Consider the following 25,064-nt stretch of genomic DNA (forward strand, 5'->3'; position numbering starts at 1 on the left):
TTTGTTTTCTAAAAAAGAAATTATTACACTTGAATACTTACGACCTAAATGAACTGCATCCTCATCTATAGTGGTTTTCGTCATAAAATCTGTTATAAACAAAAAGCCACAGACCAGTGCACAGCTAACCTGTAAGTATTTACTAAATCCTGTCAGTTGTTAGTGGGAACTGGACATCTTGAATCTATTAATCTATTCTACCACTTGGGAAGCTGAAGCTAAAGGACTGCCAAGAGGTCAGGGACAGTCTGGGCTAAAGAATGAAGCATCGTGGCTAATGATTTATTGATGATAGATAAACAAGGATGGATGGATGGATGGATGGATGGATGGATGGATGGATGGATGGATGGGCAGCTACCAAACCTTGTCCAGGGGCCAGTTTAACTTGAGTCTTGTTCACTGAAGTAGGATCTTTGAAAGTCACTGACTGGCTGCAGTACTTTCCTATGACATTTCTCAGTTGTGAGGACCTCACTAAATGTCACATCATATCTCCCTTCACCTCGTTACCTTCTGGGCCAAGACAGCTGGATCTCCTGGGTCCTTTCCACAGAACGTTCTACTTATTTGATACTGATTTTTGTCCAAATCCAGCTTTGATGGGTCCAGGAGAGAAACTGAAGCAGGTGGATGCGGTGCCGGAGATTTGGGGTCAGTCATACTGGTGACTGACTTATTTCATTTGGGGTCAGCTGGTGACATCTCTTTCTTGTGTTTTATACCTAAACTCAAAAAAACTTAAATTTGGAGACTGCAAGAGGCAGGCAGTAAGGACAGGGAAGAGGGGAAGGAGACAAGGGTTCTTTCTCTAGTGACTCGGTACTGGCTGTGCTGTAAGGAAAACTTAAACTGACCACCTTTTTTTCCTGTAGTCAGGGCTGTGAGAAGTGGCTTCTAACTGGCCTTTGAGGCCCTTTGATCTATAGATTGAACACGAATAGATGGGCCTCTTGTGGACATCTCCATTGGCTAAGTATTCCTGTCAAGTGAGCCGAAGTATGTGAGGGGGTGATGGCGAAGCCCTGAGTCTCTAACTTATTTGTGAATCTATAGGGGAATAAGAAATAAGAGATAGAAATAAGACAACACACACAAAACACTCAAGAGAGAAAATTCATGAGGCAAAATGGCCCCAACGAACTTTACTGTCCTGGTTACACTTCTTATACCCTGAGCAAAAGCTCTCTACATCAGAGAATTACCTCATAGTCAAAAGTATTTAACATAGAGAAAGATAAACCCATTACAATGGAGGGATTTTAGTGATTACATGTTTCAGTACTAAGCTAAAAATTTCTTTATCTAGCCTTGCATTCCAAAATACAAAGTAGATTTAAAATAGCAGTATTTTATGTCATAAACTGACAAGGCATAAGGAATTAACAAAGAAAAATACTGTATTTTTTGACATTACTGGTTTTACTTAATTTAGATATTTCTTGGTAGCCCCATTATATTCTGGGTTCATGAGACATTCAAACCAACTAGCCTATACTTATGGTGCCTACCAGAATTCATGGTGCCTTTGTGAGGCCACAAACCTGTCTTAAGCCTGTCTCATAGGGAAGCATCTGGAGGTCCACAAAAGTATTTATTATAGCTATAAGCTTTCTATTAACTATTTAACTTTTTAACTCCTAAAATTGTTTGAATCAAATCAGGAATTCCACTATTAGAAATTAATTCATCTGAACAGCAGTGCATCTTCATAAAGGTCCCGTAGGAGGTTTGTTCAATCAGAGGGGGGAAATACCCAGAAAGTGAGGGCTCACACCACAACAGATTTCTGAGAGCTACAGCAGCAGAGAAATAAGGGGTGTCAGAGACTGGAAGCAGTTCTGGGGCAGATTCCAGTACAGACCTTGCAAAATACCAGATTATCTCCCAGAAAGTCCACCTGCCTAGTCAACGTCCCCAAGAGAATGGCTCCTAATAGGACTTGGTAGCAAACGATTCTTGAGGCTCCAGTCTTTTACAATGTATATCCATCCTTGGCATTTCAGAGGTGCCGGTAAATGTTGACCCAATGGAATTGAAGTTATCCAGATCTTCTGTTGCTGTCCACTCCAAATCCTAGTGTGCTGGAGTTAGCTTTGGGGAGGCAGAGGTCAGCCACAATGTGAATGAGGTGAACCCGTCAGAAGTCTCTCCTGCTTGTTACTGGACAGGAGGAACTACCAAGGGCAGCCTTTCTTCCTCAGGAAATCGAGATGCTAGGACAATGGAAGTCACATCTCCAAGATGAATCATTGGTACACACACACACACACACACACAGCTTCCATTGTGAAATGAAAGGGCCAGGGAGGTTTTTGTAATTAGAGCTGATATTATAAGTAACTCCCCTAAGGTGAAAGCAAAAAGTAAATTTGTTCCCTAAGTGAATACATCTGAAAACACTAGCATGCTTCAATCTCTGGCTTCAGTTCCTGGGAAACTGCTTATAATGATAGGCAGTCAGATTCTTAGCCATCTGTTATGATGTAGTGGCTGGAGTTTTAATGCAAAAGCCCGGATGTGGCAATTCCAACAGGCTGGCCTGACCTCTGGTTGTCAGTACCAAATTGAAAGAAAATTGTGAAAAGCAGAAAACAGAGATGTTTCTCTGTGTGCTTTGGGAAGTGGACTAAAGGGACCCAGTGATCCCCAACTCATCTTAGGGGAGGCTGGTAGGAGCTGTGGATTTCAACAGAGGTAGAACTGAGGCAGGAGTACAAGAGGTATGCAGCCCTGACTACAGTGTGGCCCAGTGACGCTTCCCTCGCTTTTAGTTCTGATTCTTCAGGGTACAGAGAAGTCAGTAGCTAGGCACGCCAGCACGCCTGTAAATTCCGGCATTTAGGCAGCAAAAAAAAATCAGGCTGCAATCCTGTTGGTTGCCGGCTGAGTGAGGGGTCTTCTTCCTGGAAAAACTTCCAAGTGCCTCTTCTCGTGCCTGTGAGCCTGTGAGCCTGTGAGGCAGCCTCGACTTCAGTGATAAGGGAAGCACTGGTACTGACGCTACCACCCCTTGGTGGAGCATCCAATCAATTCAGATACATACAACCTGAAGGGATGAAGTAAGAGGTGATTAATGTTCAAATAGAACCTAGGTACCCTAGCGCCAAACTTCAAAATCCAAGTTACCTTAGTGATGAAGGCAAAATGATCTCTAATGAATATACCTTTAAGAAAGGTATAGGAGGAGCCTATCTGATTGACAACTTGCTTGTCCATGCTGTTAGCAGAAGAAAATTTAAGACTTTGACCTATCATATATTGAACCAAACAACTGAGCTCCCTCTCAGGGCCCGGAACTGCATCATTGTTTAAAGCCTTGCAATTTAACAGAACATCTTCCTGGGGGCTCTCTGTCAGGCCTTTCAGAGCAGCATCAGGCATGCTGCCCATGGTGACACTGCAATATTGATAACATGTCAGAGCCATTCCCTTGATTTGCTCCACAAAATGGAAAATGGCAGCTTTGACGTAAAACACCTAATTATGGATTCACCAGATAAGCTAACAGGGAATTTTTATTCTTCTTTAAGACTGAAAGTTTCTCTTGGTGATTCATTTTCCTGTTCTTCCTAAAGCTTGTGTGTCTGTGTGTGTGTGAGAGAGAGAGAGAGAGAGAGAGAGAGAGAGCAGGGGCCACAGTGTACGTGTGGTGGCGGTCAGAAGACAACTTTTCACTATATGGGTTCTGGGGATCAAACTCAGGTCCTCAGGCTTGAACAGCAGTGCTTTGCCCACAAAGCCAGCTCCCCAACCCACTGTGCTTAACTTTAATCTGTCTCCTAAGACAGTGGGAACAAGCCACCACATCAGCATCTCTGGCAGAGTTGCTGATTCATTATGAGGAACTGTCTTAAAATCCCTAAATATGAACGCCTCGCTATTTTCCATTCTCATTTCCTAGCTGTGATGGATGTTCAGCTATCAACTTGGGGAGATCTAGATGAGCCTTTGGGCACTTTGAGCCTTTAAGCCTGTGGGAAGTTACCTTTCTGTTGTTCCTTTAGGTGGGAGGGGGAAAGGTGGCTTTAGTTGAAATAGAATGATGTCACTTCCCTCTCCTTTCCAGCCCTTCCAAGCTGGAAGTTGATAGTCTCTTTTCCTTCAATTGTCTTTGTTATGTATATAAACATGTAAATATATATATAAATACAACCTACTGAGGCCACTTTTGTTGTTTTGTGTAAATGGTTTCCAGGCTGACCAGTCTGGATTGACAACCAATAAAGAGGCTTGTCCCTGGGAGAGACTAATTCTCCCAGAAATCATTAGCTACCCTAGAGGTGGGACCTTGCAAATTTTCCCCTTCCATGTTCACAGGCCCATAGATATGGCCATTGCTCCAGTCTTGTTTGTACAACCATTTCTTGGAGAGACTGTTTCACAGCAGACTTCCTGGTATTCTGGCTCTAACAGGCATTCTAATCCCTCTTTCCAGATGTTTTCTGCACCACAGATACAGGGGCTATAATATAGACTAATCCACTAGGGCCAGGATGGATGGCAGAGCTATCTTGACTAGGTTAATTGAGGTGGGAAGCCCCATTCCCTGTGGGTGGCACTGTTCCTTAGGCTCAGATCCTGGACTGTGGGTACAGGAGACAGTAAGCTGAGCAGAGGCCTTCATTGCTCTCTGTTTCTCTGTGGATACAGTTTGACCAGCTGCTTTCAGCTCCTGCCACCCTGACTTCCAGCCATCATGGACTTCATGTGTGAACTGTGAGCCAAAATAAACACTTTCTCTTTTTAATTGCTTGGGCAAGTGTATCCCAGCAACAAGAAAAGTAACTATGGCCCAAAACTCAATCATCCTTTCTTGGCTGACACAATGAGCAAACCTAAACATCTAGCATCTGAATATCAATCTCATTTCCAAGAATTGGCAAAAAATATTTATCCTTTGATGTCAACCCCAACCCCCATTTCATGCATGTAGGCAAAACCCACACACATACATACACACATATATACATACTATATACATATAGTCACACATATATACATAATGGGATTCGTGGGATAAGTGCCCTTATAGAAGTACCACAGGAATGTGTTTTCTTCTTCCAGCATCTGAGGGCATAGCAGAGAAGACCCTCACCAGAACCTAACCATGCTGACTTTCCATATAGAGCAGAATAATGAATTTATGCAACGCATAGGGTATGGATTTGTGGTGGTCGGCGCTCTGTCACTCTAGCGAATGTCTAAGCAATACATCTTATGGAATGAAAAGGTTTACTTTTGGCCCACATTTTTGAAGGTACCATTCCATAAGCTCATGGACACAGTTCCATCATGCCTATGTCAGCCAATAAAACAGAGCAGAATTTTTCACTGCATGACTGGGAAGAAAAAGAAAAGAGGAGAAGGCTGGGGTTCTGACTATTTGTTTCAAGGGTGCACCACAGAGAGCTGAAGGCACCCCACTGGGCCCACCTCTGAAAGACCCTGCCATCTTTAAGTTCCATTCTGTAGAACAAACTTTCAACTGATGGGTCCTCAGGGGACATGAGATCAAACCAGGACACAACAGTTCACTGTTTTGTTATATAGACTATATGAACTCATATTTTGTGTCTCTGAGTATGCTGGGCGCACTCAGGTCTTTATCCAATGTCTGTCTATGTGCAGAGCTGTTTTAGCTGGATACCAGCACAGCTGACATCCTGTCCCTCTTGCAACAATGTCCTTTCTTTATAACACATTTTTAAAGACCTATTGTAGCCAGTGTTTGCTACTTTGTGGGTTCTTCTTTCTTCCACTTTTCCCCACCCCTTTTCTTCCTCCCTTTCAACCCCCTAACACTAGATCGAGGAAAAATGATAGAAAGGAAGAAAAAAAAGAGAGAGAGAGAGAACCCTGAATAAAGTCAGAGGTCGGAAAGGGGGTGATATTATCATTAGTCTACTTCCTGCTGATTAGGGTGTTAAGCTCCCTGGGGGGAGCTTGAGCTTTCTCTTTCGGATATGTAATTCTTTCTTGTCTCTTCTTTGTGCGCTACTATTCGACAAATCTCAACCTACAGCAACCAACAACCACTGAACAACCCACTCTGTCTCTCAGGGCTCTAGAATTATAGACTTTTTGAAAAGTCCGCAGAATTCCAAAGGTCACACAATCACAGCTAACAAAATCACATCTCTGCTAGATTACGAGGCAAATCATAGTTAGCTGCTTTGAAGCGGCCCGGTGTCCCCACACTCAGGATTAAAATAAAGACATATTCTTAAATGTTTCTGTTTTTTTAAAGAAAGCAAAACTCCAAAAATTTCACTACCATTTATACTTAGTTTTCTTTCTGTGTATGTGTAAGCCTGGATGTCTGTATGGGCAACTTCTCTGCGGGTGCCCACGGAGGCCAAAGGAGGCCATTGAATCCCTGGGACTAGACCTACAGAATGCTGTGGCCTGGCCAGTGTGGATACTGGGAAGCAAATCTGGGTCCTCTGCAAGAGTAGTATGTGCTTTTAACCCCTGAGCCATCTCTCCAGCCATTCTTTCTCTTTCTTTTTTTTTTCTTTATCTTTACTCTCCATTATTTGCTCTCATTACCCTTAATGGCATATGTCTTACAAATGATTATTAACAACAGACAATGACAAACCACCACAAAGGGGAGGCCATCATACCCCTGCATTGAATTCTGAAATCTACCACTAACAGTGCTCGCATTACTCTAGATCTGCTTACAGCCACGCTCTACTGGAGTCTGCACCAGCTGAAGTCTCCATCAAGCACACATGTGCTAGAAAAGCCTTGAGATGCAGCAGTGTAAAAAGTAGGAAAACATTTGCCATCTGCACAAAAGAAAACAAAGTCCTCCCAGTAACTCTGTAACTCCACAAATCACAGCTTAGAATACTCAGATTCATCATTTCTCTGCCCCAAAATGTGACTTTTTGACATGCTGCTAATACTTGTTTTGATTTCCTCATATTTAATTTGCTGTTTAACCCAATCCAATTTTGACTCTATCCTCAGACAGCAACATATTTCCAAATCCATTTGCTACTGCTTCACATCTTGTTTGGGCTCTCAAATTTTAAACTACATTTATCCATGTGTGTATGTGCATGCGCGTGCGTGTGTGTGTGTGTGTGTGTGTGTGTACAACACCATGAGTGCAGTAAGAAAACAATGTACAGGAGTGTTTTCTCCTTCTACCATGTGAGTACAGTTCCAGCTATAAAACTGAAGCAATGAATCAGGCTTGGCAGCAAGCACCTTGACCTGCTAGCCCCTGGGCTCTCAACAGGACAGCATTCTCCTGAGCTCCTTGACATCAGGCCCCCTGAAGTGACTCCTTTTCTTTCCTGATGGCTCTACTTTCACCTGTTTTTCTTCCACCTGCTCAGTTTCTATATGCTTTCATAGTTCTGTCCGTTACTCTAGCTGAAAGCTTCATTCATGCCCAATCCCCCACACTTTCAAAGTTTTAGAATTCTTACAGTTCTAACAATGGGTTACTCCTTTGTTTAGAAAGGGAAAAGCTAAGCTAATGTGGTCTCTTTGCTGGGTTCCTAAGTCTGGCATTTCAAGTCACCTCTTCTACATTTCTACTTGCTTTTCAAATACACATTTTTATTTCTGTGTGTTCATAATTTGGTGCCTTAGGAAGTCTCTGTTCCTGTAAACTTTCATTCACCCATGCTGGAGCAGAAGCAACACCCTGGACTTATTTATTTTCTCATACTCTCCTGTCTTATTTACCCAATACTCCTGTGTATTTCCTGTGTATAATCTCTAGCTCTGCATTCTGTGCCACTCCTGTCCTGTCTAGCCTTCCATCACAGCCTTTTTGCTTGTGACCACATTTTCACAAGTCCTAGCCAGTCCTACCCTTCCCTGTGACCCAGCTGCGTTGCTGCCTTCTTTGCCTCCAATAAACCAAGCTGTTTGCTGTCTGTCTGTCTTCCTTGTCATTTGTCTGTAATTCCCTGGAATCTTATCTCTCAATCCCTTTGACTTTCCCTTCTTCTAAAGTAGCCCCACACTTCTGTTATGCCATCTTGCCTACCTTTACTCACTAACCTAAGCAAAAAACATTGTGCCAGTAGCTAGAGGCCCCCCTAACTAAAAGATCAGCTTGAGACCAAGGGGATCCTTGAGCTAAGGGTTGTCTGGTAGGAGGTGCTCATTCAACATTGTTAAATTATTGACTAGAGGGCTACTTGAGTGAATGAATGACTGATGTCAAGTTCCGCTGACCTTTTCATGTTCACAGGGGTGATTCATTCTCAGCCACATCGAGCTACATTATCCATTTGTTTTCATGAATGATGATAAAAGGCACTGGGCAGCTAACAAGGAAAGCAAAGGTGACGATGCTGATACAGTCAGAATGTCTCCTGGCCGATGTGGTCAATTCCCAAACAAATGATATCCGCTTATCAATCATTGTCTTTTTTTCTGCCAATTAGATCTCCCCAGAGGAATCATCAGATCAGCTCAGTTCTGAAGATTGACAAGCTGTCCCCGTGGTCTCCTTTGCCCCGTGAAGACTCCACACTAAGGGTTTTTAAAGCCCCAGGTTGCAAGAGGATTAGGAGATTCGCTGGTCGAGAGACAGCGGCTGTGGGGCTCCGGAAAGGGCCAGAACATGAAGGTAAGCAGCAGTTGTGCCTCTGACACAGCTGCTCCACGAACTGTCGCCTTCCTACCTCGGTAATATTTAAAGAGCATTGTAGTTGCCTGCACGTTTGAGGAATGTGCCTTTAAATAGTGCAGCCTTCTGACTTCGCTGAGTAAAAGAACTTATTCCTCAATTCTTTATTTGGGTGAAGTTATGAAAATCATATCTCTCTAATTTCTAAAGTTACTCTTTATGGATTAGCTAGAAGGTAGGAACATATACTGAAGTGAGGGCTTCTTGTCCGCTCTGAGGAGGCAGAAAGTCCAGCGACACTCAGATGAATCTGTGTTTGGTTGATGTTTCCTGTAGGGACCCAGGAGCCTGGTGGTGACAGCTCTGGCCCTTCTTTTGGTGCTGTCTGTCCTGGAAAACTGCAGTAGCGCTCCACAGGTAACCGCATGCAGAGAATACAGCCCCTGGGTGCGGCCTCTTTGCTTTTCTTCCTTTCCACCCCTTTGTCCTGAGCTAACTGCGCTTCTCTCCTTCCCCCGCCGCCACGCCGGGGCAGCAGAGACTCTTTGAGAGGAGAAACTGGACTCCCCAAGCTATGCTCTATCTGAAGGGCGCACGTGAGTTCCAAAGTCTTTATTCTCTTCACGAGGCTGATGGGAGACACCCAGGGAATCCTGGAAGCCACGGAGCCGGGGCTCCGGGAGACAGTGTCACAGGTGCTTCTCAGACAATCTAGAAACGACAGGCGAGGGCAGGCGGTAAAGAGGGACGAACCCTGATGGGCAGAAAGCCTCAGAGAGAGAAACCCGGTGGCGGGGGTTTCAACTAACTGTAATCCTGCACTCTTGAAGCCGAGGCAGGAGGACTGCTGTGTGTGCGAGGCGAGCTTGGCCTACATAGCGAGTGCCAGGTCTGACAAAGATGCTGTCGGGGGATGGAGGAAGGAAGGAAGAAGAAAGGCGGCCGGGAGGAGGGTCCAGGAAAGGCAGAAAGGAAGGGAAGGGAAAGGAAGGGAAGGAAAAGTGGGGAGGGGGTGTAAGAAAGAAGGAGGGAGTGAAAGCAGGTTGGTTGGTTAAATGAGAGAACTACTGCTTCTTTGCGCGAACAGGGCGTCTGGGGCTGGAGAAGCATCAAATGAACTTGACAAAGGAAGTTAGGAAGGGGAGGGGAGGAAGGGAAGGGACAGGCGTGCGCGAATCCCGCGGGGCTGCTCTCGGGGTCGCCTCCCCGGAGGGAACCCGCGGGTCCCCAGGCCTGGGGGCTGGCTGTCCGCACTCAGCCGCCTCTCTCCCGCAGAGGGCCGCCGCTTCATCTCCGACCAGGGTCGCAGGAAGGAGCTCGCCGACCGACCACCTCCAGGTGGGTGAGCGCTGTGCGGCGGGGCGGGGCTCTACCCGCGCTGTCCCCCGGCAGGTAGCTGGTGAGCTGGGGTGGGGCGGGGGAGGGAGGGAGCTACTGGCAGGGTCTGCGCTGCAGGTTCGGGGCAGAGAGACTATGCTGGCTCAAAAAGCCCACCCGGGTATCCATGGAAAGATCCTTGCGCTGTCTCTTCCTAAACACCAGTTACCATGACAGAATTACTTAGAAGCTTCAAGTGCATCTCCCTCTTCAATTACTTAGAAATCAGCCACCAAAAGTTTTTAAACAAATGCAATAAAGTAAAAGCCATTAAAAACAGGGCCAGGCATAAATGACTGAGGAAGGATCCGTTTTCTTCAGGAACTGGATATGCTATCGAAGCCCAAGTATTCAGCCCTGAACACTTGTTTACAAGAGGAAGGGAGAGAAAGAGGAGAGGAGGGAGGGAGGGACGGAGGGGGAGAGAGAGAGAATTATGGAAAAAGTCATGAATTAGAGAGGGGTCATAGGGAGAGTTGGGGACAGAGAGAGGGTGGAAACTGTGCAAACAGTACTTATCATGTACAACATTTTCAGAAGTAAAATTAGTGATTTAATGTGCCTGGGCGTGTTGGTACCCATGGGGGACCTCCCACTTCTCTGAGGAGAAAGAGAGGGAAGAATGGGGGGAGGGGTGTGTGAGGAGTTGTGTGAGGATGGGAATGGGGGAGGGGGTGCGGCGATCAGGATGTAAAGTGAATAAATAAATACTTTTTAAAGGAAAAACAATAGGACCAGGGACAGTTCCTTGATGAATTTCATGTCATCGAAGTTTAAAAAGAAGAAAAATTAATTTTTGTAGAATTTTGTGTACAAATACTAAGAATAGAAGCCAAACTTATTTGGAAAAATACTTAGCAGTGCTGACATGACCGGAGCAGATGCTCCACAAGCTTTTGTCTCAGCTCCTGAGTCTGCAGTGTGACTAATCGCATTTTGTTAGGGTAAAATACTTTTCTTCTCTTTCTGTTACTTCTGATTGAAACTCAAGGTCTGTACTGGATTGAGAAGGCGTCATCTATCAACTTAAATTGGAATAGAGTGTGGGAGCATACCTCTGCGATGCGATAAACATGTAACTTAAGAAAACTGAAAAAGCTCTGAATATGTAGACAATGTATCTTCAGTCAAATAGCTAATTACCTCCTCATATGTGGCAAGAATGTGGGATGTTTATCTCAAACTGATTTGGGAGGAGACAAAGAGGAGCTTCAGGATCCAATGGAATCATGCCGGAGTCTTTTAGCACAGACAACCTGTTTTAAGCTGTGAGAGGGAAAATTCACCCCTAAGCCCTGAAGGGGGAAAGGTGCTGTGGTTGGCCTCCTACTCCATCTTTCTCTTGTGCCATACTCCTAGCATACAGTGCACATTCCTCTTCCCTCCTCTGTTGTAAACACAGCAAAAACAATTTCTAAGAGAAATACAATGCTTCAGTTTATGAAGGTTATTGTGGAGCCAGCAAGACTGACCAGCAGGTAAAGGCACCTGCCGCCAAACCTCGCTGCCCTAGTTCAATCCGTAGGACCCACAAATAGAAGGAGAGAGGAGTTGCCCCAAAGTTGTCCTTTGAACCTCACATGAGCACACAGCTGTGCATGTGGGCGTGCAATGATGCACACACACGAGAATGCATTAAATCAAATGCAATATAAATGTTTAAATTAATGTTTTATTAAATCAGCATGCAGTGTACTCTGCTTGCAGGTCAAAAGTCTGCACCACAGAGGTTTTCCTAGTCTCACACAGCAGAGTAAGTTTAATTGACACAAATATCTGAATGCTAATTTATTAACCGTGCTTAATTGACAGGAATATTTAAATGCTGCTTTGTGTATCTGAATAACAAGGCTGTGTATATTTCTGTTTCTCCAGAAAGACGAAACCCACATCTTCAACTGCTGACTGTCCCAGAGGCTGCAGCCCTGTTTCTGGCTTCCTTGCAAAAACTACAAAAAGGTGCAAGTGTGGTGACTTCTTTCTATTCTGGAACAAGGAGCTTTCCATACGGACTCCTCCCCCCCAGACTCACAGAAATGCTTATTCAACAAAGGCCAATGTACTTCTCAGTGAAAAGAGCCCCAAGAATATAAAAACACTACGTTGATGACAACGGGGAATTGAATATGAATTTCATGAACCTAGCCTATTGTTAGTAACGTTTGTTTGTTTTTAGTACAAAGCCTTCTTTATCCCAGGCTGGCTTCAAATTCTTTAGGTAGTAAAGGGTGGCTTTGAACTCCTTATCCTCCTTCCTCCATCAAACAGGACTTTTAAAACTGAAGGACCTCCAATCAGCTTCATTGTTTTATAATTGAAAACAATAAAGCCAAAAAAAGAAAAGAAAAATAATCAAAATCCAATTGCTCACTATTTAAAATTAATCCCAATGAAAGGGCTGATGGCCGTCCTTTTTCACTTTCACACACAGCAGTGGATATGGCCCACCTTAACAGGGTCAGCTTTGACTGCAGGGCTGTGTCATTTTCTCTTACTTCTTCTAAGCCATGAGTGGATGTAATCAACAAACAGCCATTCTGTCCATGTGGTCTAGAAGTACCAGCAGAATTGAGGCATCTTGGTAATGGGTCAGCTAGGTCAGCTAGGAAGTTCACAGACCTGGGTGTAAAGCCTAGTTTTGTCAACTTTTACTAGTCTTGTGACCCCGACACAGCATTGGTCCCACGACTCTAGGGACCATTGTAATGACGTACATAGTGAGTGTGTATACACGTAGCATGTACAGACATGTGTGCATGCCTGTGGAGATCAGAGGTTGTCACTGGGTGTTTTCATCAATCACTTCCCACATTGGTCTTTAAAGACAGGTCTGTCCCTGAACCGGGAACTCACTGATCAGCTAACTGGCTGGTCAGTGAGCTTCCACAGATCCGCCTGTCTTGAACCTGTCCCACCATGGCCACCACTGGGGTCACTGGCATGTGCCACTACGTCTGGCTTTTATGTGAGTGCTGAGAATCTGAGCTTAGGTCCTCATGGGCACTATATTGACTGAGCTCATCTCTCCAGGCCCAATTCCTTTTACTATTGACAGAAGACATTCTCCGCTGGGCATGGGGAAAAATGAGAAGGAGCTGGATAACAGACAGAAGGTGCTGTGTCCAAGGTGACTGATTTTAGCTTCCAGGTGTAACACAATAACCAGGTCTTGAAGGAAAAGATGATGGTGATTGACTGACAATAGATGTGGGTGTTGGGAAGAGGTTCAGAGATAGACACCAGGCTACATAAGAGAATTCATTTTAAGGGGGAGGAGGACCACCACTCTAGGTCCCCATTTCAAGTGTTTTTGGAAAACAAGAATAATGTGTTAATTATTAAAGTGAGCTTTTTTTCCCCATATTTACTTCAGTGTGGGGTACATGCATGCCACATTGCATGTGTGGATGTCTGAGGATAACTTTTGAGTCAGTGCTCTCCTTCCACCACCATGGTTCCAAAAACTGAAATCAGGTTGCCAGGCTTGACAGTAGGTGCCCTTACCTGCTGTGCCATCTCACCGGCTCTAATGATTGACACATTCTGAGTAGCTTGTCTCTGGAGGTGAACTGAAGAAGCAAAGTTTTAGTAACCTAAATAAATGGAGAAGTTTTGGGTTCCCATATGATATCAAACATTCATCTGTATTTTCCTTGCAGAGTCTCTAAGTATCATCTGGGAGCCTCTTACATCATAAACTTAAATTTCCATGGCATTTGTCCTGGGATAATTTTCTGTTCCATCTCTAATCCTTAGGCATGTATGTGTCTGTCCATGTGTCCACATTTTCCTTCCCTCTAGAGAAAAGCACATTATTTACTGACTTTCAAATGAGGTGAGCAATTGAGGTAAACTGGGATTCAAATTATATTGTGACTAACTGAGGGAATGTTGTTTTGTCTAGAAGGCAATCTTGGGAAAATTAAAATCTAGAGAATGCATGCTGCATCAGCCTCCCTACAGCTTTCATCCCTTCTACTTTATATTTAGTGTACTTTGATCCTGCAACTATCTAATCTCATAAGACACTCTAGCCTGACATTTGCATTCCCATACAGCTGACAAGCGTCTTTGCCTTTGGCCTCACTGCTTACCCAGAAGAAATTATCTGAAGGAATATTATCACATGTGTTCCCATGTCACCATTCCCATTCAGGAGCTATCTCAGCAGGAAACACAGGCCACAGTGTTTTCATGCAGGTGGTTGGTTATGATGGCAGGTGTTTAGACTGAAGGCATGTTCATCAGAGAAAGACATATAGCCCCTTTAGACTTCTGCCAGACTTCACAATGTGCTTTATTTATTGTAAAGATTTGTATGTTAGGGGCTGGGTGTTGCTCAGTTGGGAGAGTGTTTGCCTGTCAAGCACAAGGCCCTAGGGTTCAATCCCCAGTACTACATAAAGAAGCATTGTGGTAAATGTCTGTTATCCCAGAACTTGGGAAGTAGAGGCAGGAGGATCAGAAGTTCAAATTCCTCTTCAGCTATATAGATACTGAATTTTGGATTGCTAGCTGTGTCCCAATATGAAGGGAGACATTTTAAAGCCAAACAAATGAAAACCCAATCTGTAAAATGTTAATGGCATAGACCATGACTAATTTAACTTTAAGAATCAATTGTCTATTTCTTAAGGTTCTTTCTGCTCTTCTCTCTAAAACCAACAACTTTATGTTCTTCTTTTTTCTTTCTTACAGATGAAGGAGAGAATTTTGATCAAAGCAAATTCTTGGAAGACAGAGTGTTGAACTGGTGAAATCCACCAAGACACATTCAAGTGTAGGTCTGCTCGCGGTGAAAACTTGAACCATGTGAAAAGGGTCCGTGTACCCTTCTTTCCACACCTGTAACTCTAGACATCCTCACCCCTAGGTTTAGTCACATGTTATTCCTGTCTAGAACACTGTCGCAGTCTACTGCTTTGAGTTGACATCACCTGTGTCTTACATAGGCTTGGATTTTATAGGACCTTTCAATGTCAAGTCTGAGAACCTTATAAATGTTTTTCTTCTTCCTGTAGTCAGGCCCTGTCTTTAGCTATTTGTTTTCTCACCCCATCACCCTCATGCCCTTTGGTGTCACTCGGTAGCAATCCTCTCTGGTTCCCCTTTCTCATCCCCAGTAAGAAAGAGAATGTTAGGACAGGAAGGGGTAGAATGCCTTTTTGTAACTCTTCTAGGAGAGGTCGGTTAAGGAGGGAGGTGAGGAGAGGGTGCCTGGATAAGAGTCCCCAGAAAACATTTCGCTGTCATTGCCGAGATGACAGATGCTTCATGATTCTGAAACCCTTGCAAGGTCTGTGGAGACCAAGGGAGCCTCTTTGTGTTCCTAGGAGATGTAATTGAATGCCACTTAAAAACTTGGACCTTAAAGTCACTGGCATATAAGCAGATGGTGATGGAGTTTTCTGGAGCTTATGTTACACAAAGGTGCAAACCTGTCATTTGGGATCAGATCCATGTCTGAAAAATACTCCATCATGATGTTACATTAAGGTATCCCCATGACACAAGTGCATGCCATGTGCTAGATTTATCGTTTTTCAAATAAGTTCAGGTTTAATATCATGCGAACATGTGTGAAAGCATACACACACACACACTCACACAGGCAAACACTGGGGTAATTTGCGGGTAAGATCCCCACAGCAAGCAAAATAACTCATTTGGAATTACATCATGATCACCATGGTACATTTTACCTAATCAGTTCAGAGTCATTAACTATGGTTAATGACCAAGTATTGATTTTTATAGCCTCCAGCGTACAGCTATTACTTAGTAGCTATAGAATATCTTTATGTGAGTATCTCTGTAATCTGGTATTTTTAACTCATTGTGTTAAGTAATCAAAACCATGTACATATGTTTTGTCTGCTTCTCAGTTCATAATTAAATAATAAAACTATATCAGGTTAATGTACCATTGGCTGCTGCCCAAAATGTTCAAGTACTAAGTCTGTGCGGCATCAACACAGGCACCTGTCACTAGTCATGACTTTTAGGTGAATTTACTGGAGAGTCCCTTATCCAATTTATCGATTACTGAAGGGACACCCACTGGCATGTATTGCTCATTTAAATAGTTTGTTTGTTCCTTGCTCAGGAAGTGGCTCGTCTCACAGCTCCCCCATACAATCTCGTGCTGTATGTTCCATGCTGCAGTGTAGTTCATAAAAGCTGTCTAAATGACTGTAGCTACTCAAGTGATACCGCCTCTTCATCACATTCCTTAAATACTCTGCAGCCCAGATGTGCTCGTAAGTGCTCTGGCTCCCTCTCTCCAGTTTGATAAAACATTCCAACCCTCTTTGAATGTGTCTTTGTTGGCTTTTCATTGCTATAGTAGATTGCCTGAGACTTGGTGATTAAAGAAAAGAGATCTATTTTGGGTCAGGGTTTGGAAGGCTGGGAGGCCCCAAAACATGCCTCTGGCATCTCCTCTGTGACTGGAAGAACCTAACCCTGTTCACAGCCTGGGAGCAAAGCAGAAAGCAAGAGGACGTGTGTGAAAGAGGTGGAGCAGAAGGAGAGGACACATTTCACGCCAACACATTCCGGTGTAATGACCCAGTTCGCGAGCCCTCAAAGAACTGCATGAATCACTTTTAAAGACCGAATCACATTTTAACACTTTGTTTACAGTGGGAGTTTAACCCAGGGTTTGTGCATGCTCAGTATGTGTTTCTGGGATTCACACCCAAGGCTTTGGATCACGTCTTAAAAGACCCTCCTGACTACTTCCCAGCGAGAACAGGGTGTGTTCCCAAGTCTCTGTATTTAAACCATTGTACAAACTGAAATGAATAAGGTCACACATCAGAAACTGTTTATGTTATAGCACTCGTATTTTAAGTGGGAAATTGCTGACATCAACACATACACATGTACATACACACATACATGGAGCATCTCTGCAGGATTGCTTGCCACTTTCTGCATGATGCAGGATATCCTTCCTCTCATTGCATCACACCTTACTTGATTGTTCTGTCTCTCTGCATTGCTGGTAGAAATCTCCCCAAACCCCAACACCACTGTAACTTGAAACAGGAGAGACAAAGGGCAAAGGGGCTCTGCCTTGTTCAGATCAGTATCCGATCCATACCCCTTCTGTGCTTGGTTAGAAACGTGAGTGTATATTAGCAGCCATGAGTCTCCTTGTTTTATGTTGCCTCAGGTGAAAGGACAGTTGGCAACACAACCTCATTGAGTTCAGTCTTTCCAGTGACTATTTCTTCAGGAAGAGCTCATTTCTCATTTCATGTCATTTAAAACCACTGTGTGATGATGCAGCCACAGCCCATGTTACTTCATAGAAAGCTGGGCTTGTCCTATGAGGCCTCTTTGAATCTCCTCAAGGAGAGTCCTCCCTGTGTCTTGAAAAGCCATCAGCATAACAATTGTAAGACCTAAAGCTGCGTGTGTAAAACCAGGTTTGTTTACCATGGCATTGTCATAGAAGGTGAGCAGCAGTTTCAGTTCACTGGGGCTGCTAAAACAAAGCGCCCTGCACTGGCCATTTAACAAAAACAGATTTGCTCTTAGAGTTCTGGAAAGCGTAAGGGCAGCATGTTGGCAGAATGGATATATGATGAGGGCTACTTTCCTGTAGGTGGTTCTTTGCTGTGGCTAGACTTCTATATGATAGAAAGGCAAGGGGACTCCCTAGGGCCTCTCCTCTTCCTTCTCCTCCTCCTCTTCCTTCTCCCCCTCCTCTTCCTTCTCCTCCTTTTTCAATTTCTGCCCCCTCTTCCTTTTCCTCTCTCTCCTTCCCCCTCCCTTCCTTCATGTTTTCCTCCCACCCTCCATCTCTCTTTCCCTTCCTTCCTTCTTCTTCGTCTTTTCTCCCTTATTTTGATTGTGGACATTGAACTCAGAGCCCCAAGCAACTAAACAAGGAGTCTACCTCTGAGCTACATCCCTAGTTTGGTGGTCTCTTCTAAGATCGCTAACTTCATTCCTAATGATTATACCCTCGTGACCAAAACACCTTACAAAAGCCATGGTTCCTAACCTTATTATATTGGGGGATTTTTTTTTAAAGCAGGATTGAGCTTTATATAATTTAAGTCCCTTCTTCCTGGATATGTTTTAAAAGATGAATTCACAACCATCTTGTATGTTGGCTTGACTCATTCATTGCTTGTATCCATGGGGAAGCAGGAGCGATGACCGCCTCCAATTGGTCTTCAACCATGTGACATGGTGCCTCTTCCACGGTCACCCTCAAAACACCCAGCTCTAGACAGATCAGCTCTTCTATGGAGAATTTTCAGAGCAAGGTTAATTGGCACAGTAGTCAAGGTGATCTCTATGCCGTGGGTGGGACACAGTGAATGCTAGTCAGTTATAAAAAGAAAAACTGGGTAAAGGTAGGTTCTGTTGTTAGCGTTTTGTCAGTTTTGATTCTATTATATTGGAAACAAAAATCTACTTATGTACTATCGTTCAACTATCCCCTTCAATACATCACAGGAAGTGTTAGAGAAACTGCTCCCACGTTTAAGTAGATTTCTACTTTTTCTGTTATTTTTTTCTTTAATGATCACTTTTAATGACATTAGGTACTGTTCGTGACAAGTGCTTCTCATGTGTTTTTATGATTTCTGAAGCAGTTAAAGCAAGATATTATAAAAGAAAATAAAATCTGTAAATACCAACATATATATGCATTTAGATTTGGCAATTTATTATCTGTAAAAGATTGAAATTTCCACTTAGACAAGAGTACCGTTACTGTAAAGTGACACACGTTGCTGGTAACAACTTACTATCAATGATTTGGACACAAATTCTAGATATCAGAAGTCAAGTTGTAAATATCCATTGGTCCACATCAGTTTGAACTTGGAGTTTTGACAGTCATCTGCAGAGAAAAGTGCAAATTCATGGCTTTAATGTACATAATAAATGAATAACAAAGTCTCACTTCTCTAAAGTACGTGAGTCATGTGATCATAGTTAAGATTCGATATCTGCTGGAAGAGATTTGTTTGACGTATAGAAACTTCATAAATATTAATCAAAGGATTATGAAGATAGTCATGTGAAGAGAAATCAGTAGCTAAAATTTTCTGATCACTGACATTAATCATTTCTTTTAAATATAGGATCTTACTCTGTAGCCCAGCCTGGTCTTCACATTATGGCAATTCCCCTGCCCCAGCCATGTGAGAGCTAGGATTATAGCTGTGAGTCACCATCTCCAGCCAAATTAACCATCTTTAAAATATCTCCAGTCCTGCCCCTTTAAAAATCGTCATCTGTAAATTTACAGGGACAAGACTCGAAGATAAAACTTAGGTTTTATTTCAAGTGTCATTTTACAAAAGTGTCATTCACTGAATCTCTGGTCTTTGTGGGCAAAGACTAGATTCCATAGAGATTCTCAGAAGAAAAGGAATAGCACTTTTTTACCCCCACGACGAATCATTCTCACTTTGTTTGAGCTGAATCAGTTCTTATATTCCCCATGAAGCTTTTTCTTCCCCTTTGGAACGTGGTTCAGAGAAAACGGTGACTTGATGTTTAACCGATCCCTCTCGGCCTCCTCTTCCTCATCATACCTTTCATCCTCATCTCCTTCATCTTCCACATCACTGCTCTGAGGACTGGAGTTCTGAGATCCCAGTGGAGAAGGTGGTACTGAGGAGGGCCTGGGGTACTTAAACCCATCCGTCTACACAGACAAGTAAGGCACAAATGTTATAAAATGACAACAACAAAACAACAACGTCTTGGTTTTCTCTGTTTTGTTGTTGTTGTTGTTGTTTTTGAAACAGGGTCTCTCTCCATAGCCATGGAACTGGAACATGTCCTGGAACCGACAATACTCACAGCACTTTATCTGCCTTTGCCTCCACCTTGGCTGGTTTACTCATTATTAATGTAAGGGTCTTCAAAAATTTTTAATTACATTGTGTAACTAACATACACTCATGCACACACGTGCCCACTCATTTACACAGTTGAATACACACTCACATACGCCTACATGCACACATGAACACATGTATGCATGCATGCATACACATATGTGTACAGTCGCTCGCACACACACACACACACACACACACACACACACACACACACAGATAGATACCAGATGAGCTCATCATATTCCCTGGTGTTGAAATAACAGGGGATTACTCCATGAGGAGGGCTGGCAACTGAACTCAAGTCCTCTAAAAGATTGGCAAGCTCTCTTAACTGCTGAGCCACCTCTGACTTGGTTTTCAATGATGTAGCAGTTTGAGTGCTAATTTAACTGTTTTGAGGTAGTCAGTTGTGATCCTTTGGGTGCTCATGAACTTTGAGTATGGAACTATCAATATTAAATAAATTCATTAACCACACAGTTATCTTTGATTATGCACTAAAATATACCAAGTGCTATCCATACTGTCTACAATAATTGTATATAATTATATTCTATATAATTTTTTAGCAACAGTCTCATAATTTTTCTTCGTGATCCTGAGAGAAAGAGAGAGAGAGAGAGAGAGAGAGAGAGAGAGAGAGAGAGAGAGAGAGAGAGGAGAGAGAGAGAGAGAGACAGCAGATCACTTGCTGGAGGCCACAGCATGTGAGGGTAAAGTGAAACTCAGTGCCAGGTCTGTGACAACCCAGGAGCTTTCTTTGGTCTCAGTGGCCATATCTGTTGTCCTTCACATATTTTCAAAAAATTCCAGGACACGGGCAACTAAGTAGGCCACTGACAGCCATCACTATAGAGAATCACAATGGTTGGGTGACTTTATTGATTCCAATGGTACCAATCGCATCATTTCAGTTAGTGAGGAAACAGCACTGGGCTTTGGTGACACTGCCCAGCTACCCCAGAGTCCCTGAGAAAGCTCACTTGACTATTGAGCACTAGAGTTGTGTGTCATGAATCACAGCACCACCAGGGCATAGCTTGGAACACACGGTTCCTGCTTCACAGGAGTGCACGTGCTTGAGAGGCACTGGTCAACTTCTATTTCAATCATTTTTGCATATTATCATTATGTCACACATCCATGGTCCTTTCAAGCTCCTGGCACTTTGCCTGAAATCAAAAAAAGAACTGAAGCATGTGGAAGCTACCATGGGCCACAGTGCTAAAGAAGACGACTCTCCTCCCTCAGTGGCCATCAGCTGCTGACAGTTTCCTCAGTTAGGGCTGGGCCACACGAGTCCTGTGCTGTGAATACTGGTTAGTGCCCTATGCCCATGTGTACATAAGCAGCACTATTTGGACTCGGTAAGTCTAAGGGGGGAGAATGAAGGAAGAGAAAGAAAGAGGAGCAGGAGGAGAAAACATGAAGCTGGAGTGTGGTGCAGTGGAGGAGGGGTGGTCTAAATACATTGTATAAAATTATCAAAAGAGCTGAACCTGTACCTAAGACCTTAGAGTGAGAGCTAGCTACTCATTAATTGAATAAAAATACAAATGGGTGAATGGGGCTGAGTTAGCAAGTGAAATGTGTATCTTTAGATAAAGAGGCACCCAGCTCTCTCATGGTAAACACAGAGGCTGGGACGAGGCTGGGACATGGAGAGGGTAAGTTTAGGGGATCCTCTTGCCTCCTCTAGTGACTAATCCTTCTACATCTCTTCCAGAAATCTGAGCAAGGGAAGCTAGGCACTGTGCTATTAAGTATACATCACCCACTATAATCATGTTGGCTTCATCTGAGGGATGAAGAGATGGTTCAACATACAAAAATCCATCAACGTAGTACAAAAAAAAAATTAATTCCTGCCTGAGACCTTTGATCAGAGTGCAGGTGGACACGAGGGCTTCATGAGTCGTTGGTTTGGGGGAATGAGGAAATGAGTCCAGAGTTTGGGAAATGAGGAAACTGATGACCCTTGACACAGAACATATTAGTTGTGAAAGTTATTAAAAGCCCATTTGTGGTCATATGGTCAGGAGAGGCTGGTTCAGGACACAGAGCCCCTGAGCAAAGTGAGTCTTCTCTGTTGTCTGTCTGTCTGTCTAAGGCAGGCTTGTTCCATGTTGTTTCTGTTGATCTCAAACTCACAAATCCAGATGAGCCTCGTGACTCAGCCTCCCAGTAACTGGGATTATATATACATGTCCCTTAAGGTGGTCTGATATACAATAGAGACTCAAATGTGTCCAACTTACCATCCATAGGCCACCTGTACCAACATGAGGCCAAGGATGTCTATGAAATATGGCCCAACACAAGACTGTAAACTTTTCTTTAAGCATAAGATTTTCCTTGTGATTTTTTAAAAATGTTAACTCATTGCACAGTTCTCAAGCCTGAACTTTGTACACAGCAGCACAGTATCACAATGTCAAAGGTTGGGCACACTTAGAAGACCTCATCTTCTTACTCTGAGGTTGTGCCCCGATGGATGCAAGGGCAGAAGAATAAGAAGAATATAGACCTTGGATCGGTGTGTAGATTCCAGTGCTGAAGAGAAATGCCTGGGCCTACACTGCTTCCAGGAGCGTTCTACCCCATCTTTAGAGAGCATGTGTGAACTATGATAGTTTCAGTGACAGAAATGTCTAACTGAGCATTAGGAGACTCCTGTGGGCCATGCTGAATGGGACTTAAACACTCACACTGTCCAATTCCTCTTCTGAGCTTGAACTTGCTCTATTTTACGCTTACCAAGTGGCCTTCTATACTCAAATGCTTTGCTGTATAGCAAATCTACCTCCTGTTAGATCAAACCAAACTGTTGTTGAGTAACTCTCAGAGGAATGGGAGCCTGACAGAGCCTCCAAGTATAAAGGCGGAGAGAATCGTAATGATGGGATTCATCTTTGATGATGTGAATTAGCCACCTAGGTTTGGGTACCCCAGTTCTTCATTTTGTTTCAACACTACAGAAAGCATCCAACTGGCGTATTTTGCTACCTCCAATTTTTGTTGGGAATTGCCAAGTAAGAAATGTCATTTTTGTAAAAACAAACAACACATTAAATGTTTACCGTTGGTGGTGATATGGGCTCCAGGTGGAATTTGTCAGGAAAAGCCCTGCTTAGTGTCAGGTGTCTGGCGTGCTGGTAATACTGTCAAGAAAAAGCCAGTACACATGTCAAAAACACATTAGATATTTCAATAACTAAGCAATGATATAAAGTTTCATCATCCTAAGCCTGCAAGGTTTATCTCCATATTAACTGATATGGAAAACTTGTTACAGGTTACTATGTACTATTTTCCTCTATCAGACATTTCATTGACCAATAGCTAGCTGTGTAGTTGAAGTGGGGGGCCTATGTGTTCCAAAGTTGAGAATAAATGAAAAAAACGACCATGTATGGTTTTATTTTCTGTCAATATGCATGTCCAGAAATAACACAAATCATTGGGTGGAATCAGCTGTGCTGACCATGCTGAGGGCTGGATTGAATACAAACATGACTGAAAACTGATTTTATTTTTTAATATCTAGATACTGGTTGCCAGTCTTGCCCAGATCTAAGTAAGAAACAGACTCTCTGAGGCCTTGGCCTTCCTGTTCTGCATTCAATGAAGTAGTGACATTAACTCCTTAGGCCTGCTGAGCACCAGCATTATTGGGTGTAGATACTCAGCACCTATTTCTTGACCAGGGCAGTTCAATACTATGTAAAAAGCATGCCGCAGGAAAGCTGAGGTTCTTTGCTTAGTATTAAATGCCTGGATTTGTCGCATTCACAAATGGTGTCCTTTTCCATTCTGCATCATTAAAGAATATGATTGCATCATCCATGAAGAACAAGTACGGTCTTTGCTCTTGACATTTTCTCAGCGCCACAAAGCATTTCTGTGTACCTGTTGTGCATCCATCTAAGTACATGCCAGCATCATGCTACACCCTGATGGACTTGCTATCATGGATATATAAACCCATGAAGGTTTGGGATTATAACTGTGAGAACTCACGGTCAGTTGAAAAGTCCAGGGACACATTCCTGAGATTTAAGCTCACGGAACTGAGCTGGTTTTACATATTGTAACTAGAGGCAAGGATTTTGTCCTGCAGGGAGGGCGTCTCAACGTGCTCCTCCACGCTCCTGAGGGAGCTTGCTTACTCTGCCCAGGTATCTCCAGTCCAGAAGATCCGAGAGCCTCTCCGTGCGGTTCCTCTGGATGATTCTTTGACGGCGTGACTGTTTGCAAAACCCATAGAGAAACTGCGTCAGCTGATTGCAAGAATCATCCGGGGAGCGGAAGCGCCTGTCGACAATGTAAATGCCTGAAGAACACATACACACGTAATCAAAACACAGCTTCCAACTCGGAGCTAAAGAAACGTTGTTCCTCTTCCTTGTTACCTCAGGTTTCAAAAATCCCATAACCAGCCTGTCATCAGTACCTGCCTTGGCTATGGCCTTCAATTTATCTTTTCTTCTTCTGATGTTGTATGTTTTCTATAATCTTTTAATTAAAAAACCACCAGCAACCCTCTGCCAACAAAGCAGATCTTACCTTAAAAAAGTTATCAAGCAAATAAAAAAAAAAGTTATCAAGCCCTCTGGGTCAGTGATTCTCTAGGAATTGTTACTAAGCAGAAACACCAGGTGGGACCTAACATCAGTTCTGGTATCCCCTACTCGGTGTTCCCACTTACGACCTCGCTGAGAATGACAGTGAGAGCTGCCTCCCAGACTCAGCTGGGACAGCACAGGCAGAACAAATCCCGGCCTAACTTGCTTGTTGCTAGGCAACATGAACAGGTCTACAGTGAAATGACAATTCTCCTATCGGTCTTGAGAACCGGGTTTCTTCTTTCTACCTTGGTGACAATGGGTCGTTAAAACAATAAACGTTCTCAATGCAGTCATTCTCAACCTTCCTAAAGCTGTGACTATTTAACACATGCTGCGGTCTTCGTGTCATGGCCACCCCCAAACATATAATTATTTTTGTTTCTACTTCATAACTGTCATTTTGCTACTGTTATGAGTTGTAATATAAATATCTTATATTCAGGATATCTGATATACAACCTCTGTAAAAAGGTCGTTTGACCCACAGGTTGAGAAATGTTGCTAGGGACAGACCAATATGCACACTCCAAAACCACAGCTGCTGTATTATTGCTCCTAGGACTTAAGAAAAAG

At 43.4% G+C, this 25,064-nt stretch overlaps 2 protein-coding genes across 7 annotated transcripts in view; one reads left to right on the forward strand and one right to left on the reverse strand.

Moving 5' to 3' along the window:
- Window positions 1–8,230: 8,230 nt before the first annotated feature.
- Spx (spexin hormone) lies at window positions 8,231–18,522 on the forward strand. Of its 4 annotated transcripts, none has more exons than XM_060384420.1 (7): window positions 8,231–8,318; window positions 8,421–8,605; window positions 8,942–9,022; window positions 9,141–9,300; window positions 9,881–9,943; window positions 11,858–11,941; window positions 14,681–18,522. In XM_060384420.1, exons 2-7 carry the CDS (start codon window positions 8,600–8,602, stop codon window positions 14,737–14,739), a joined length of 453 nt encoding a protein of 150 aa, XP_060240403.1. In that variant the 5' UTR covers window positions 8,231–8,318; window positions 8,421–8,599; the 3' UTR covers window positions 14,740–18,522. The 4 variants fall into 4 exon arrangements, with proteins under 4 accessions (XP_060240403.1, XP_021514545.1, XP_060240404.1 ...); XM_021658870.2 differs by having other exon boundaries at window positions 9,141–9,201; XM_060384421.1 differs by having other exon boundaries at window positions 9,144–9,300.
- A 131-nt stretch (window positions 18,523–18,653) lies between these two features.
- The window catches only part of Gys2 (glycogen synthase 2), a 33,152-nt gene continuing 26,741 nt past the window's right edge, over window positions 18,654–25,064 (reverse strand). For 2 of the 3 annotated variants that reach the window (XM_060384418.1, XM_060384417.1), the window contains 4 exons: window positions 24,033–24,196; window positions 22,944–23,024; window positions 19,403–19,664; window positions 18,654–18,851 (listed from right to left, as the gene is read on the reverse strand). In XM_060384418.1, the coding sequence (XP_060240401.1) occupies window positions 19,440–19,664; window positions 22,944–23,024; window positions 24,033–24,196 (470 nt within the window). In that variant the 3' untranslated portion in view covers window positions 18,654–18,851; window positions 19,403–19,439. The remainder of the gene's footprint in view (window positions 18,852–19,402; window positions 19,665–22,943; window positions 23,025–24,032; window positions 24,197–25,064) is intronic. The other variant, XM_021658881.2, reaches the window with a different exon arrangement.

This window comes from Meriones unguiculatus, chromosome 5 (assembly GCF_030254825.1).
Source record: "Meriones unguiculatus strain TT.TT164.6M chromosome 5, Bangor_MerUng_6.1, whole genome shotgun sequence".
In the NCBI taxonomy this organism is placed as follows: Eukaryota; Metazoa; Chordata; class Mammalia; order Rodentia; family Muridae; genus Meriones; species Meriones unguiculatus.

Bases quoted from the DNA above. Each gene is read 5' to 3' on its own strand.
- Spx (XM_060384420.1), top strand. The intron at 9,023-9,140 runs GTAACCGCATGC...ACGCCGGGGCAG, and splicing joins ACTGCAGTAGCGCTCCACAG to CAGAGACTCTTTGAGAGGAG. The intron at 11,942-14,680 runs GTGCAAGTGTGG...TCTTTCTTACAG, and splicing joins CTTGCAAAAACTACAAAAAG to ATGAAGGAGAGAATTTTGAT.